The 18,405-nt window shown below is 31.1% G+C and overlaps 1 protein-coding gene across 1 annotated transcript in view; it reads right to left on the bottom strand.

Annotated features, from left to right (window-relative positions):
* LOC136978565 (probable inactive tRNA-specific adenosine deaminase-like protein 3) overlaps positions 1-18,405 on the bottom strand; it is a 29,510-nt gene that overhangs the window by 2,118 nt on the left and 8,987 nt on the right. The window contains exons 5-8 of the mRNA XM_067274286.1: positions 12,587-12,818; positions 10,168-10,267; positions 1,526-1,679; positions 1,345-1,441 (exon numbers count right to left, since the gene is read on the bottom strand). Of these exons, the coding sequence (XP_067130387.1) occupies positions 1,345-1,441; positions 1,526-1,679; positions 10,168-10,267; positions 12,587-12,818 (583 nt within the window). The remainder of the gene's footprint in view (positions 1-1,344; positions 1,442-1,525; positions 1,680-10,167; positions 10,268-12,586; positions 12,819-18,405) is intronic.

Genomic DNA, 18,405 nt, shown 5'->3' with positions numbered 1-18,405 from the left:
GTATTTCCTAATTGTAGTTTTGTGGTTTTTTCTCAACTTCACTTTAGTTGTCATATTGGATAACTTGACACATTTTCATTTCCCCTTGGGGTGTCGACTTCAAACTGTTGCGAACTCAACTGTGTGTATACATATATATATATATATATGTCCTAATTGATATAGACTAGAAATAAAACAAAATTAAGGGCTAAAAGCAAAAGATTTATTCAACAAAATGATTTATATTTAACATCTTCTTAAGATGTAAGTCTTAAGAATCTCTGAGTCAAGGAATTGGAATATGTAAGTTTTAAGTTAAAAGATAAAAGGAACATGGCCGGCATTATTTACATTTAATAAATAAAAATATAAATACGACTTTTTCACACAGGTAAACACCTTGCTTTAGTCTTTCTTTTTCACCGTTACACCATCAGCAATCCTTAAAATTCACAAAGGAACGTTGTAAAAGAAGGACTAAAGCAAGGTGTTTGTTTACCTGTGTGAAAAAGTCGTATTTATATTTTTATTTATTACATGCAAGTTTTATTTATGCTTAAACTATTTTCAGATTCTGTAGTTTTTGTCAGACTTTTTGGTATAGATATTGAATTTTAATATTTAAAAATCAATTCAGGAGATAAAGCAGGTAGTTTAATGATAATAAAGATAAAAAATTTTTTGATACATAATTAAAGTACAAGATAAAATTGTTTTTCAGTTATTACTTGAAATCTGATTAGAGTATTGAAATAATTTTTATGATATTCTTTTGATTTTAATATCATCATTACAAATTCTTAAAAATTTTGAGAGTATAATATACATATAAAAAATAAAATGTCCAAAATCTAAGACCACAAAAAGCATGAATGATGTGTACATTTTTAGAAATTTTATTAAGATTCTGCAAAACATTACCATTTCATTTCAAATTACAGCAGGTACACTTTTTAAGCACATGCAAATGAGGCATAACAAACAGCATTGAGTTGTTTGCTGCACAGCCTCAGGCCAAGCTGAGCACCATTGATCCATCAAACAGAATTTGTGCTCAGTGTGGGTCATGGTTTAACAGACATTTGAAGGTCAGTCTTGCTTGTGTATGATTGGAGTAATGCCAAATGTTTGTTGAGATTTTTGATGCATTAGTCTTCAATCTGTAAACTGAGGCATTCCATATGGTCTTACCATTTCTCATTTATGTGCATGTTCAAATGTGTATTTGCCATTACAAGTGTAAACACACAGTATGATATGAATTCATTACAAATAAAATATATATAAATACACTAAAATACATTAATTCTGCACATATCAACAAACAATTTTTCAATTAATAATAATAAAACTTGAATTTACATAGTGCATGGTTCTCTTGTCACGTATAATTCATAACCTGTACACAAGTATGGAACAGTAGATGTGCAGGTGTCTTTTTTGAAGAATAAATTAGAATCTGTAAATTTTAAAATACGTATAAAAAGAAAAGTTTTTCAAAAGTAAATAAGTTTGATTAATGTTTTTGTTTAAATATTTTTACCAGTCATTTTCCAAGTGCCACCTCCTTGACTTTGAGAAACAAGATCTATTGCAACCATTACAGCATGCTGAAGAGGATGAAGTTTTCTTAAATCAACAGCAATGCATATAACTTCACTTGTAGAAGGATTTATTACAACTGCTCCAACAGGGCTCTGAAATTAAAAATTATAGTAATATTTTCTAATAAATTATGTTTGTTTTACATGCAAAATGACACATGGGTGGTCTGCCAAGGGAAATCCTCCCAGGAGGATTTTCTATGGAAAACTGGCTGTCATTTAGGTGTTATAAACATGAAGAAGCCTGAAAAATTCCATGTGGCCAGCCTGTTGACAAGGAACAAGCCAACTGGCAGTTAGCTTGTGCCTTGTCAACAGGCTGGCCTATCTGTGGTTCTATCTGAATACACTCAGCAGTGGGTCTATTATCTGAATCATAAAATTATTGGTTTGAAATGTAAAACAATATCTCTACAATACTAATTTAATTAATTATTTTAAAGAACTTGTGGTGGTGCCATTAACAAGACAAGAAAGCTTTTCTTCATTCAAGTTGATTTTAAATCATTAAAGTTGATTCTATAAAAGCTAAAACTTTTCTTATACTCATGGAGATGAAAGGTTTTTAATGATTTAGCAGAATAAAAAGTTTCATTTTCATAAAACCTCTCTTTCCACCCTATGGACCCTAAGGTCTTTTAATCATATTCTTTATGGGTTCAACTCACAATGGGGTGGTCAAAGTGGCAAGAATGGGTTTGATATATCTGAAACAGACACCCAAAAAATTCCTTGGGGGTTTTGGCTGCCCAGATTCAATCCCAGGTCCTCAAGAGTTACAGTCTGATTGATGCCTTAACCATCTCAGCAATCTGCCTATCTATAAAATGTGTTAATTTTATTGTATAGCATTAATAAATTTAATAATAATCATAAAAATCTTTCTCTTTTATGAAATTAAAAACAAGCCTTATAACCCATTACACCTTTCCATGTACTGTACCTGTTTTATATGTTCTACTCAATAACAGTGGTCATCAAAAATTTATTAGTATTCGTGTTCAGAACGTAACTAATACAGATTAATTTTTTTTTTAAACTTTTCCTCTTGCAGATACTATGAAGACTTTTTCTATCCAACATGAGTTCATCTAGGTTCACACTGGAGTAACTAGGTAGCAGTCCTGACATCTAGTTCAAACCACTGGAAATTTGAGGATCCAACCTAGATTTGAATCTACTTCCTTCAGAAGATCAGGACCATTGAAGTCATGACAATTACTTTGTCTAACATTAATAACAATAAATATAAGTCATAGTTATGAATATTATAAAATTATTCTGTTGATATGAAATAGGAATTGTTAATTCTGTACTATGTGATAAATATTTAAACATAATGACTAATTTTTTGCAGTGTAAAGAAACAGAAGGCTTGTGAATAGACACATTATAATTCAAACTGTTCAAAATACTAAATATAAGTTTTTGATAATGATGGACCACAGTCAATGTTCCCTCTAAGCTGCGCAGCTGTGCACCGCTCAAATAGTTGCCGTGCACGAGAATTAATGTGCCGCACAGGCGACATGAACACTGATTTGAATTGTTGTTTACTTATTTCTCACTTTGTCTGCAACATGATTATTGCTACCTACATTTGGATTAAATACATTAAATCATTGACAAAAAATAATATTTTGTACGGAAGTAGTTTTAAAATGAATTTTAATCTCTACTTCATAAGTAATTATTTTAATTTTTATAGGAAAAAGTAAGATTATATATATATGCTCAGAATCTGCTCAGCAAAACTTTTTTTGCTCAGAGAAGTATATGTTCCACTCATCTACAAAAAAATTAGAGGGAACATTGATCACAGTATCAATTGTTTTGATGATAATGGTTCACATTCTGATGGTATTGAATTTACACATTTTAAATTTGTAGCAAATATTGGTAAATTTAATTTTTATGAAATTTAGAGATTCTCACAATGTTAAATATTTAAAACTGATTATAACTTAATCAAGTTTCTTATCATATTTGTAACCCCACATTCTTAACCCCATAAAATCATCCAATATCACATTCTAATTATTAATCTTGCTTCTAGAAAATGCCAGGTGAATGTTTTCTTTATTAATAGTAAGCTTAAATTTTCTCAAATATCATAATACAGGATCTTCCAAAAAGAATACTATCGTTTTAAATTATTGTAATTATGTTAATAATTATCTGAGAACATAGTCATGTACATTGACAGTTTTCCAATATTTTAAAGTTTCAATTTGCCCATTGCAATTTCTCAAATGTTTGCACCTTATGTCACAAGGCACATATCCAATCAATATTCATATTCCTACACTCACTAAAGCAAATATATTGTTATTTCTCCCATAGCAACCATAATTCTAGAGCTTCTGTAAATTACTGAAAGTTGGAATCATTCAAAATTGCACAATGATGAACAATTCCAACTTTGCAAATTGCAGAATGCCTTCTCTGCTGTGAAGTCACCATTTTTGTTTACTGCACTTCCTATAGATGGTAGACAATGAGACATTTGAATGAAGATGGTAAATGAAACTCGGGCAGTTACTCTGCCAATTGGTGTACATTGCATACGTCTCAGATAATAATTAACATAATTATAGTGATTTAAAATCATAGCATTCATTTTGGAAAACCATGTATTATGTTAAAGCTGGAGCATTTTAACCACAGTTAATATGATTTATTTTTAAATTATTTTTCAACTTGTCTGTACATAATGTATGGATGTGCTGAATTCTGTAACATAAACAAACTGAATTACGAATAACTGATATATTATTTGTTCATAAAAATCAATTCTTAGATAAAAAGAATTGATCTTCACAATAAACTTATTATCCAAAAACCTGAAAGAACTTATTTCACAACTCATCAGAATGAAAATGTGTTTTAAAAAATTCCATATTGTATGCATATAAATAATTATTACATATTTTACATTATTTAAAAAAGTTAATTAAAAATAACTGTATAAAATTACGCTTTCACAATACTATTTGCATAAAATGTATATGTATACAGTTGACCCTCTATATATGTGGATGCTGCATCACAAATGCAACCAACCATGGGTCAAAAATATTTGAAAAAAATTCCAGAATGGTCCAAAAAGCAAAACATGAATTTGCTCATTTAGCAAGTCGTTGCTTAATGTTATTTTGTAACATTGTTGTGGTAAGACACAAGTAGAGTACATTTACAGTTATTGTTAAATTTTCCTTATACAATAAAATTGATTCTACGAGGTGGGGAATAAATGCTGAAGATTGCAAAAATGATCCAATAAGAATAATATTAACTGCATTCTTTTCTTAAAATGCAATTAATATGATATAATTTGTATTTGCTATACTTTCACTCTTTTTTTTCAAATAACATGAATGCATTATATTCATGTTAACAACATGTAAGACATCATTTAATGTCAATGCAAGCAAACTTTCCTATTTGCATTTGGCATTTTAAATTTACACTGCACCCTATATAATTTGATGGAACTGGCAATTGTTTGATTTTGAATTGCATGGTGATAGGAGGTGTTTCTTACAATTTTCCCTTTGCAAAAATGTATTCTTTATTACTCATCTTTCTCTTTTTGAGTGATGAGGATTTTGTTTGCCTTCCCATATATCACCCACTATTACTATTACAATCATCACTGTTCACTGATTCCCAAAACTAAATAAATAATTATCTTATTGGGCTACAATTTTCAAATTGCAGATCTATATATTCTCACTGTCGTTCATCTGTCAGTCTGTTCTTCATTAATTCTTCAGAATGGAGTTAGGTAGATGAAAATTGAGATCAGATATGAATAGCTTAGGGAATAGAGATCTCTGATTAACTATATACAACTATATACATGCATGATTTCAATTCAAAAAATTTTCTCCAGAACAGAGCTAGATGACTGGCATGACTTGACTGTTACCAAGAGAAGTATGATGTACAGGGGCTAGACACTACTAAAATCCAGATGAGATATAGAAAGCTTAGGGACCAAACACCCGATTAACTATATACAAACTTCCAGTCTGGACCAGAAATCATGTGATTATTTTTAAAATTAAAAGATGGTTAAAAGTTGCAGCCAGCATTGTGACAAAATCACAATAATTAATGTATTTCTTTTTAAATTTTAAGAAATGACGCTAATTTGTTTTCATTACTCTTAAATGTGATAAGCAATTATCTCACGTTTTTAGATCTTCCATATTAGAAGTGTTTTGGGTCTTAGAAATTTGGTGATGTTTTTGTGATCAAAAATATGCCTTAGGAACATAACTCATTTATATCATTTAGCTTGTGTAGAATTGGTTTCATTACACAGTACGGAAAAATCAATTATCTGAAATTGATTTCAGCCAGTACTAATTCAAGAAATTATGAAGTTTTTATGTAATAAAATTATGTAAATTGTTGGCAATTTATTGGCTCATTATTGAGATATTAATTTTACTATTCTGCATTTTTTATTTTGAATTCAAAGTTTTCTTTAGTGTGCTGTAAATTGGAAAAGACAAGTGCTTGCTTTTTTAATAGACAATTTTCTTTATATAGAACGTGCTCAGCAAAATATTAAATAATAAATAATAATCTAACACCTTTATCGTTGCCGAGAAAGTTTAATTTAAAACAAACGTTTTCGACCTATTCCATAGGCCATCATCAGGTTAAATAAACCCACAAACGGAACAGTTTCATTCCAGAGGATCGAATACATATATTTAAATTTCAAAAAATTGACAACGGATTAAAAGATGATAAATAATAAACGAATATTGTATAAAATTAAAAACAAGGAATAAAATAAAAATTAAAATAAACTCAGAAAAACTTCTAAATACAAGTATCAACTAATACTAATGCAGAACAATAAAAGAGATTATCGACTTTGAAAATAGTATTTATAATGATGATCCGGAAAAGTTAATGGAAATTAACAAAGGAGTAGTTGGACTAATAAACAAGTTTCATAAGAATTTGACGAAAAAGTATATTAAGAAAATGAAATGGATTATCGCTAAGCAAACAACAAGAAAGAATAAGAAAAACCTTGCAGCATTTATTATGTGGGACCAAATAGAGGTACCAGAGAAGATTAAAGAAGTTCTAGAAAAAGGCCCGAACTTCGTCCCTGAGAATCCAGGAGGTTAGGAAACCTCGATTCAAGAGATTGAAAGAGGAATAGTTGAGCTAGATTCATTAGAAAAGGATTATTTTAGGTGGAAAACGGTCATTAAAAATCAAGAACGTTGGAAACTAGGAGAACTTAAGAATAATGATATTTGGATTACTAAGTGTTGGCTGGACGTAAATGATTTACTGGTAACAAGAGCGGACAAAAGTAAACAATTGGTGATCATGAAAAGAGAAACTTACAGAAAGGTGATAGAAGATTACACCGAAAAAAACGGAATGCGAAAAGGTTAACGTTAATATTATTGAGAGCATTGATAGATGGGTCAAGAAACTAGAAGGAACGAAGCTTTGTACTGTATTACCTTTTCTTAAGAAGTGCCGGAACCCAAGGCCTGCTATTCCAAGGTTGTTTGCATTCGCTAAAACTCACAAAGAAGATAAACAAGTTAGGCCAATGGTAGAAAAATGCAGGGGACCGACTTTTGTCTTAGAAAAAAGATTACACAAGTTTATCTCCTCTCAACTTGAAAGCAACGCACTAGTGGCACAAGATCCTGGGACTGTGGTTAAGGAAATTCAACACATATCGTTAATGGAAGAGGAAGTAGGAATGGTATTGGATTATGAGAACTTGTATCCGTCCATAAGAATTCTATCATGCAAAGAAGCACTACTCGAATTATTGTTCAGCAGAATCCCTGAATTGATACATTACAACAACGAAGTAGTAGAACTGGCTAACCTGATATGCTACGAATCTATCTTCAGCTATGATGGTCAAACATATAGACAAAAAAGGGGGATTCCAATGGGAAGTCCGATCTCAGGAATTCTTTGTGAGTTGGTTGTTGGAAAACTGGAGAAAAGAGTTTTATATGACTTCCATAAAGATATAGTATATTTTAAAAGATATGTGGATGACATCTTTATATTATGGAATAATGACCGTAAGATTAATGGATTCATTGAAAGCATCAATTGTAATAACGACGGCCTAAAACTGAAATTAAAACAGAAAAGTTCCATAACAATACACTTCTTAGACATCAACATCCAGTTCAAAAACGGGCATTTATCTACCAGTGTTTACGTTAAACCAACGCACAGTCCACTTTATATCCCCTCGCAATCTAACAATCCATATCAATATAAGATGGTGGCATTCCGGGCTCTAATCTGAAGGGCCTTTCTTTATTGTGACAACGTTATGGACAGAGCAAAGGAAATTAACAGAATTCTATAGGTAGCCGAAACCTTAGGGTACAGGAAAAGCGCAATAACAGGAATGGTTAGAAGGTTTGAGAAGAATGTAGCAAGAGGCTCTAAACAAGGTCCCGGTAAAATTCACAAAATTCACTTATAACAGATATGCCAAAGGCATTATGAAAGAAATTGCGAACTGCAATGAATCATCAATAATTCTAAAAAGAGCCCCGAACCTTTATAAGATTTTAAGGAATGACAAGGATAGCATTAAGAAGGAAGAAAAAGCAGGTGTGTATAGGATACCGTACGAGAACGCACAGCTGGGGATTAAGAAAGATTATATCGGCGTTATGACAAGGAGTTTGAGTGTAAGACTCAAGGAGCACAAGTATAACATCAGAAAAAGTTCCAATGCCACGGTACTATCCCAAATGGCTCAGACCGAAAACTCTGTAGTTAAATGGGATGAAGCGGACATTATCAAACCCGTGAACTCCCCAACGTTAGCAAGGACCACTGAGAAAATAGAGATTTACAAAAGCAAACTGGAAGGGGCGTGTATAAATGTGAGGGACGCTGAAGGCCTTCCATTGGCCTGGAAGTATATGGTTAAAAACTCTGCAAGGAACTCTTAATTTACATGTTTATTTTATTGTTTTGCATTAGTATTAGTTGATACTTGTATTTAGGAGTTTTTCTGAGTTTATTTTAATTTTTATTTTATTCCTTGTTTTTAATTTTATACAATATTCGTTTCTTATTTATCATCTTTTAATCCGTTGTCAATTTTTTGAAATTTAAATATATGTATTCGATCCTCTGGAACGGAACTGTTCCATTTGTCGGTTTATTTAACCTGATGATGGCCTATGGAATAGGTCGAAAACGTTTGTTTTAAATTAAACTTTCTCGGCAACGATAAAGGTGTTAGATTATTATTTATTGACAATTTTCTTGTTATTTCTAATTATTTTTGTGTATTTCTATGCCTTAATCTTTGTACTTTAAATTTACTGTTTTTTTCTAGTACAAAAACTAGAGTTAAAATTAATATTTTTACTTGATTTTAAGATATTGTTCTTTTTAATTCTTTCTCTACATCATGTGATCAGTTATATTCCACTCCAATTATTTTGGATAATTGATGCTCTTAACATCTTGGTTTTGAAGAACCTATCAATGATGTTAAGTGAGGTCTTCATGTATTTTAAATATTCTGTATTTTATTCTATGTATTTCTCTTTCAGGTTATTAAACAAATGCAATCTGTAAGTATTGAAAAAATAAATTGTTAGATCATTGCTGATGCGTATTGTGTAGTTAGGAGTTGCATTTATACAGAACATTTACAGACTTTCTCTCTTGTCATTATCCTCTAAGCCAGGTTTCCCAACATGGGGCCCATGCCCAACGGGGGGCAATTCGATTTTTAAGGGGGCAATTTGAAAATGGACTCGTCTAGAGTTTAAGTTAACTGTGTAGCGACTGTATGCTATATTTATTGTAAATATTGATTTAAGTTAGTTTTAGTTTTCTTTGTTCCCCTTTCCTTCTAGAACTTTCCTTTATAACCCTTTTCTTTGGGGTGGGATTAACAACTCTGGGAACCACTGAGAACAAAGACATGAACGAAGCCCTGATGCTGGTGAAAGAGGAGAAAGGACATTCTTTGCCCAGATCTTGAGGTGAACAGATGTGAGTTGTGGTATTCCAGGTCGTGTTTGGCAATGGCTGGAAAGTGCAAGAGACTTTGATGAAAGGATCGGGTTTTATCGTGGTTACGACAAAACAGTGTGGCAATTAAGTGTATATGTTAGGGGGACATAAGAATTTTAGAAAGGCTTAGGTGGGGCATAGCACAAAAAAGATTGGGAAACACTGCTCTAAGCAATAATATAACAACTATTTACAGAGCATTTAAATTGTATTAGACATTACAAGTAACCTAGAGATGATTAAAAGTATAAGGGAGGATTGCATAGATTATATACAAATACTACACTTCATACAAGGGACTTGAACATCCATGGATTTTAGTTTCTGCAGGAGTATGGAACCAATCTCCTGTGAATATCAATGGACAATTGCATCTCTCACATTTTTTATAATTATCTTTAAATCATCAAACAAAAATAACTTTAAAAAAGCAATATAATAATAAAATTTTCTTTTTACTACATATTTTAAAAATCTCTTCAAAGTTTGCAATTAAAAGTATCAAAATGTTTCTTACTTTTGCTTTAAGTGCTGCTTCAATGGCTCTTTTCATATAATTTTCTATTCTGCTTTTATCTTTAAAAGTAAACAGTTTGTCATTTAATATCTTCGAAATACTGAAATATTAAAATGAAAGCTGAATAGGAAAATTATAATATTAAAATCTTTTTAAAACTTGTTATTAAAAGTTTTTTTTTATAACATTTTAATTATAAGTGCATAAATTATTGCAAATTTGAATCCTGGTATAATTAAGTTTAAAGATATAGTAAAAATCTAAATAAAATCTAAATTATAAAGTGAAATTTCTATCTGCTATATTTAATTCACTTTTTTATCAGTGTTCATTTTATGAATGAAGCTGAGTCTCTAAGGCTATGGTTCTCAATCTGTGTCCGCGGTACACAGGTGCTCTGTGAAACCACTTCAAGTGTTCCGCAAAAAAGTCAAATATACAATTAAAAATTGTTGCAAAAGAAAAATCAATACAATGTACAAATAATTTTTGTATGGGAATGTAATCAGCAAACCCCAATGACATCATATTAGTATATGATGTGCATTATATGTAAGCAGGGGTGGCGAGCCTTTTTGAAATCAAAACCAATGACGTCATATACTAATATGATGTCATTGGTTTTGGTTTCAAAAAGGTTTGCCACCCCTGCTTTAAAGCTGATGTATTGTAAGTGTTCTGCAGAAAAATGTCAAAGTTTAGTGTTCCTGACTTCAAAGAGATTTAGAACCACGGCTCTAAGGCATGCTCTGTCATGTAGTGCATGAAATAGACCAAAATTTCCCTTCAGTGTTGTGCAGAAGCATGTCAAAATTCCAAGACAATCAACAATGTCTGACAACCAGAACTCCAGTTGCCTAAATGGTCATTCACTCATCATCTGGCAGTGAGAGAATCATATAAATGAATAATGGAAGAAATAGTCCTGTGGTTTAATAAAATTTTTCAAGCAACATCTAATTGCTAAAACTTCATGACAGAGATGTAGTTGAACTGACATATTTCTCTGAATGTTGTAGAAAACTTCATCTCAAATTTGTCACTTCAAAACTTCCAAATCTGTTAGCATTACTAAATAAACTTGTATCACCAGTGGTGTAGCTACATATTCAGCAAGTAGAATCAGTGCACTCACTAGTACCTTGGAAGAGGTGTCGCAAAATTTATTTTGAACATTTTGTTTAAAAACATATATCTAATTATTCCAATTTAAAACCTTACTTAATAACAATTTATTTGAGATTCAAGGCATTTCAACAATAAGATATCTAATTTAAACAAACTATAATTCTTTAAGTATGGAGTATTTAATAATATTTACTACATATTATATAAACTGTATTGACAAAATGTATGCAAGTTTAGTTTCCTAACAACACATAAAAAGAAACTTCAAAATTGTTGTTTTCTCCTTTCTTGTTTGCAAATTGGTCAACCACTTTCTCCAGATCAAGTTGACAAGCTATTGTTTTTTCAATTGATATAGTAGCAAAGAACTAACACAGTATTGTGACATGCTGCTTCTTAAATAAGTTTTGATTAATTTTAGTTTTGAAAAACTTTCTAACTTGGCACCCTCATGATTCGTGCACTTAGAGCAGTTTGCTCCAACTGCTCCATGGTAGCTATGCCACTATGTATCACTGAACTTCTGATGTACAGTACAGTTTCTCTACTTATTATCTATATACCACTCAAAACATACAAATTTTTGAGTAGGCAAAGTCATTCTTCCCTCCTCTCTTCCTATGTATCATTTAAACCATCCCACTGCATCACTTCCTCACTGTCCCATGTTCCAAATAATTCCTTCGTTTTTACCCGTAATTGTCATTAAAGTCAAATGATTGTACTGAATGCATTGATTATAAGCTTATCATCATGATTTTCTAAAAAGAAAAAGAAATTAAACAATAAATTTAAAGTTTGCACACAATTTATATTTGATTATAAACTCATTCATTAGCTTTTAACATATTTTATACTATATTAAAACTCTGCTTTCACAACTTAATTGCTTTATGAATAACAATTGTAAAATGAACTACCTTTTTCATAGAAGCAGTCTCAAAGTTTTTATATAGCAGTCTGCTATATAAAAACTTGTGTGTCATGTTATATACAGTGATCGAAAAGTTGGTTAATTAAGATAAAATTTAAGATTATTTTAAGAATGGATGAAGCTTGCTGTTATTTATGATACAGATTAAGCAGTTAAATTATAAATAATAATAATATAGACCCTGTCCCAAATCAGTTTTATCATTCTTAGAATATATCTTACTTAATTGACTTTTAGGTCATTTTGTATTTTTAAGTTTGGAATATTAATCCAATTTTGAAACCAAATATGAAAATCCCTATATTTATTTTACAAATGACTTAATGTATTACTAAATTTAGATTTCTGTTTACTTACTATTTATCCTCATGAAATTGTGTAGCCCATAAAAGTGATGCAGCTTCAAACTGTGCTCTAGTTAATGGTGCAGTTTTAGCCACAGAATGTACAGTTGCATATTCTGAAAGTCCATATCTAGTTATAGCTTTTTTTAGTATCTTTTCTGTTGCAACACTTACACCAACTTGCAAGTTTCCTAATTCATTTACTTCTTTTACTGGCAGAAGCAGAATTTCTACTTTATGTTCATCTGTAAAATAATTTTTTTTTTAAACTGAAAATAATTACATAATTTATTTATACAGTGACACCTCAATTTTTGTCAATAATCTATTCAAAAACAATTGGCAAAATTCGAGGCAACTATTTTCATATGAATCAATGTAATTCATTCTAGACACTCCAAAATACATACCAAAAACACATTTTATAGAGAATAAATATAGTGTTTAATACTAAAAACAATAAAAAAGTTAATTTAAAATGAATATAAAAGACTAATGTAAAGAATAAATAAATATTTAACATGGCATTTGCTCTGTAAACTTTCTTTGGTCCCATGATGGAGCTAAAAGAAAAGGAAAGCAATGAAATTGTTTGGCTAGATGCATGGGGTAATGATCATACAATGAGAAACAATACCACACTGAGCAGGAAAACGAGTGGGTCACCTTTAGTTTTCAAAAAATTAGCAGCAAGGTCATGTGGGCACACTGATGAAATCTGAGGAAACCAATGAAAACCAAAACAATTTTTTTGCGGAAAAAATCAATGAAAACCGAAACCAACAATGATGAAGTTAACGAAAACTGAGGTATTACTGTATATAATGTATTCACACAGTGCTGGATGGTGAAAAATAATAAAGTGAGACAAGCTTTGCAAATGCTGCCCTACTGTATATAAAATAATAGTAAAAAGAAACTTTACATTACAGCACTTTCATAATTTATAACCTCTTGAATTTTTGTAGCCACGTACAATTTTCTTTTTATGATAAAATACTTAAACTAGCTTTAAGAAAGGTTTATTAGGAAAAATGCTGCCTGAGGCCATCATCTAGCAGCTTCATACTGCCATCAGCTACATTCACAATCATCAACAATGTTATTTATATAATAATGTACAGAACTTTAATAAAAATCCATGTGAATCACGTTAATTAAGGCATCTAAAAGGTAATAAATTTGAATTGTTATAATAATTTCATAAAAGTAATGAATTACTTTGTAAATTCTTCAAGTGGTATGAAATTTTAGAATTTTGACTGCAATTTGAAAAAGTTGTAGACCTATAAATTCCCACTGTCGTCCATATTTCCTTAATCTCGAGTACAGAGTTAATACACGCAAGTCAAGCCCAGATATAGAAAGCTTAGGGGCAGGAAGCCTGATTAACTATATATGAACTGATGCAAACTGGAAGTCATGTTATTTCAATTCAAAAATTTTTCCCTGAAAGGAATTAGAGATGACCAGCATAACTCCATTGCTAACAGAAAAGTATGATGTACAGGGGCAAGACATTACAGTACTAATTTGAGGATATACCGTATTTCATTTTGAGGATGATGATTTCATTGCAAATGAAATTACAAAAGAGTAAAGAATGTAAATTTATGATTTCCACATTGGGTGGGTGTCTGGGCAGCCACCCTAAGAGAAAGGACCCTGAATACAAGTGCCATTTTAACAACTGGTTTTCTGAACTCAACAAAAAATTAGATACTGGTTCTACCAAAATAGTGCAAACTAGCTGAATCCCATTATTTAATATATGTTAGAATAACTCAAAAATGAATTTGAGGAAATACATGAATAAATAATTGTTATTATACGTTAAGAAAAAGAACAAAAACTAAATTTTATCTGAAATTAGTGCAGTTTGTCTTGATTAACCGAACATACTTTGATACAAAGCATATCTAGCAATAAATATACAGTGGAACCTCACTTAACGAGCATAATTTGTTCCAGAGTCTTACTCGTAATGCGAAACACTCGTTAAGCAAAACAATTTTTACCATAGAAGTTAACGTAAAATACGATAATGCGTTCCATGCCGAAAAAAATTCTCAAATGTTTTATGTATAACGTTTATTCAAAAAAATTATACAATATACACTGTTAAGAGCATGAATCATCATCATGATTCATGCATCTTTTTTTCTAACGTGGAACGAACCATCCTGGAATGAGAATTCAATTCGCAGAAACAAAAAAAAATCACAGCTAATATGTCTGATAAACACTCCAAACGATATGCCAAATTCTTGGGTTATGTAAAGGCTATAATTAAATATTAGAAATTAATTAATTTGACTAGAGGTAGGCAGTTATGTTTCCATCTCGTATTAAATTTAATAATTATAAATAGTTAATTTTTAGTTCAGACATTTCTAAAATTTAATTTTGAATCGGTCATTAAATTTAATGACCCAAGAATTTGGCATATCGTTTGACGTGTTTATTATGTAACGGGCTATGGTTGTTGATGTTTATAAGTAATATGTGTGAACTCAAGTTTGGAAAAATATGTGATCGCAAGCGACAGTAAGATGCTAGCGGAACGAGTGCTAAACACAGACTGATGGAGCATGCCACATGCGCACAATTTGGGCCTTCCCCTCTCCTCATCACTCGTTAAGCGAGGCAAATTTTTACAATTTGTTTTGCTCATTATGTGAAATATTCATTGTGCAAGGTGTTCGTTAAGTGAGGTTCCACTGTAAATATAATATAAAATAAGTAGAAAAATCAGCAAGCTGATGGCTTCTACCAGAGTATGAGAACTTTGATATGAAAAGAAAGGAAGTGCCTCTCAAATATAGAGACCTTTTATCAATTATACTTGATCCCAATATTGACTTATGGAGCTGCAGCATGGACTACATTATGGAAAGAAGGCAGAAAGATCCAGGTAGCAGAAATGAAATTCTTCAAAAACATGCTGAGTAAGACCAGAAGAGACAGGATAAGGAAGGAAGAAATAAGGGAAAGAACAGGAATGGAAAATTTGGGGTTGAAGGTAGAAGAAATTAGACTGAGATGGTTTGGACATACCAAAAGAATGAAGAAAATAAAATGCCAAAGTTGGTACTGGAGAAGAAGATTGAAGGGAGAGACCATGAAATAGGTGGACAGAGAAGATAGCCAAAAACCTAAGAAGGACTGACAATGTAACAGTGGTGTTTACAGAGGAGTGGTGGAAAGATAGAAAGAGTTGGAAGTCTTTGATCCATGACCTAACCCAGGCTTCACTGGATTAACAGATGATAATATAAAATGAGCAATTATTTATTGTAACATTGTCAAATGTCAGGCACCAATTTTTAATCATATTTTTAATCTTTTTAAAATTTAAAATATGTGCTCTCCACCTCAAATTAGTAATGTTTTGCCCCTTACATCATACTTTTCCTGTTAGCAAAATAGTAGTGCCGGTCATCTATCTAACTTCTTTCATGGAAAAATTTTTGAGTTGAAACAACATGATTTCCAGTTTGCATCAGATGTTTGTATACAGTTAATTGGGAACTCCTGCCCCTAATATTTCCATATCTGTCTCTGCTTTCATTTATCTAATGCCATTCTTGAGATTAAGGAAGGAAAGACAGACAGACATTTAAATAATAGGTCTACAATTTTTCAAATTACAGCCCAGTAATATGGAACTGTTTAAACTAGTAATTCCCAAACTTTTTTGATCCACTGCCCCCCTTTGTTCCATAAAGTTATACCCAACGCCCCCTAACTCATTTTCTCTTGTGTGAGAAAGGATTGGAAATATTCTTAGGAAAACTTTTCTATGAATCTCACACTTTGTGCCCTCACCGTACATTGTTCTCAACATCTGGAAACCATTAAACGCAATGTTTCCTCTTATCCGTTCAACAGAGGAAAGGGAAAGGCTGTCAGTGACCCAAACTTTTGCCTTTGGTCACTGTTCAGTACCCTGCCTCCAGCACCTCCCCTAGATTTACTCACTGCCCACAAGGGGCATTATCACCCACTTTGAGAAACGCTGGTTTAAACCATCACCTCCATCTTGTTTTAGGTGATTCAATAAAGGAAATAAAGCAAGTAAGTCATTTTAAAATATTTATTGATAAAATATATACTATTTTTCATCAATCCAATAGAATCAAATTGAACTTTCAAAAATATCTTGGAGTTGAAATTATGAAGATTGGTAGAGTTTTGGGACTAAGATGGGCTGCCTGTAATTTAAGGTCAATCCTAGATGTGTGGACATCCAGTGCTACATCACTATTTTTATTCAAGTAAAAAGTATTTAGGTATAGTTGCCTGTCTAGAAAATATATTTTATAACTGATTTGGCATTAATAATTGATATTTTAAACAAAATTTCTTTACTTTCAAATGCACTGCAAGAAAGAAATATGGATATAATAAAAGCTGAAAAACTTGTGATAATATCTATTAACACATTTCAAATGTTTGGAAAGGAAAAGTGTTAATTGCTTCAGAAATATAAAATTTGGGTAGAAAATCATAGATTTGTCAGACTCCTTCAAAAAAGAATTTTATAAAACATTGTAATGAATTTGAAAAAAGGCTAATGGATTGTGAACATTTAAAAGTAAGTTGTAACTAATTTCAAAATAGCAATAAATTACAATTTTTCAACTTTTTGGAACCAGATTACTGGAATATTGAAGAAGTACTAGTTCCATGGAAAACATTGAAAAACAATTACTCATATTTAAGTTTAATTAAAACATCAGATCACAAATCTTTAATGACATTTTTAATTACAAAACAGATATTGATGATTATCCACATTTCATAGAAAAAGTTTTAGAAAATTCCCAGAATTATGCAATTCCTGAAAGTGTTCAAAGAGCTAAAAATATTGTCAGAACAGTTGCTGTAAGTTCAGTATAAGTGGAAAGGGGTCTCTCAAAGATGAACATAATATGTTCAGAGAAGAGAAGTCACCTAACTGTTTCTAATAAAGTAGAGCATCATTTATTCGAAAGCTGGTTAACTGACGTTTCGGTTGACCGGCTTTTGGATAAACGATGCTCTACTGTATTAGAAACAGTTAGGCAACTTCTCTTCTCTGAACATATTATGTTCAGAGAAAGAGAACCTAACTGAAAAGCTTTCCAGTCGGACTGTGTCGTGCTGAATCGAATGTTTTTGATACTAGATTAACTTCTAAAGTATAATTTTTTTGTTTTTATATTTTTCAATATATTTATTTTGTTTGTACAAAATAAAGAAATAATTTTTAATGATACAATAGCCTCGATTATTATTATAAAAATTTTCATTAGGCTTAAAATCGACAAAAATTCAACATGAAGCGACACGTGATGGAGAAAAATTCAACATCGGATGGGTTAATATATTTTTTCATACATAATCGATTATCGAAAAAATCAGTTATCCGAACAACCCCAGTCCCCAATTGATTCAGATAAATGACGCTCTACTGTATATCAAACATAACAACTATTAGTCTAATTGGCCTACCCCTAAAGGAATAGGATTCTACTCTTACAGTGAAGAGTAGGTTAAGGATAAATCACACAACTGATGATGCTCAGATAAAAGCAAAGAAAATTGCAAGTGAGGATGCCAATCAAGAAGCAACATGGAAATATCTTAAATAACAGTTTTATTGTTTTTTGTCAGTATTATTTAATATTTTTTCATTAAAACTCTTTCTTATAACATAGTCTAGTTTCATATGCCTCTTTTATTGTTCTCATTTAGGAATTAACTTCATGAAATAATAAACTACCTTTCGGTAGGCTATATCATTTTTTTTATACTTAAAACAGTCATTAAGGCAGCAAACCAGTTGTT

The sequence above is a fragment of the Centruroides vittatus genome, unplaced genomic scaffold (assembly GCF_030686945.1).
Source record: "Centruroides vittatus isolate TY-2023 unplaced genomic scaffold, ASM3068694v2 contig_546, whole genome shotgun sequence".
Classification (NCBI taxonomy): Eukaryota; Metazoa; Arthropoda; class Arachnida; order Scorpiones; family Buthidae; genus Centruroides; species Centruroides vittatus.
Note: the sequence above shows the minus strand (reverse complement) of the source record. Positions and strands in the feature narration are given on the sequence as shown.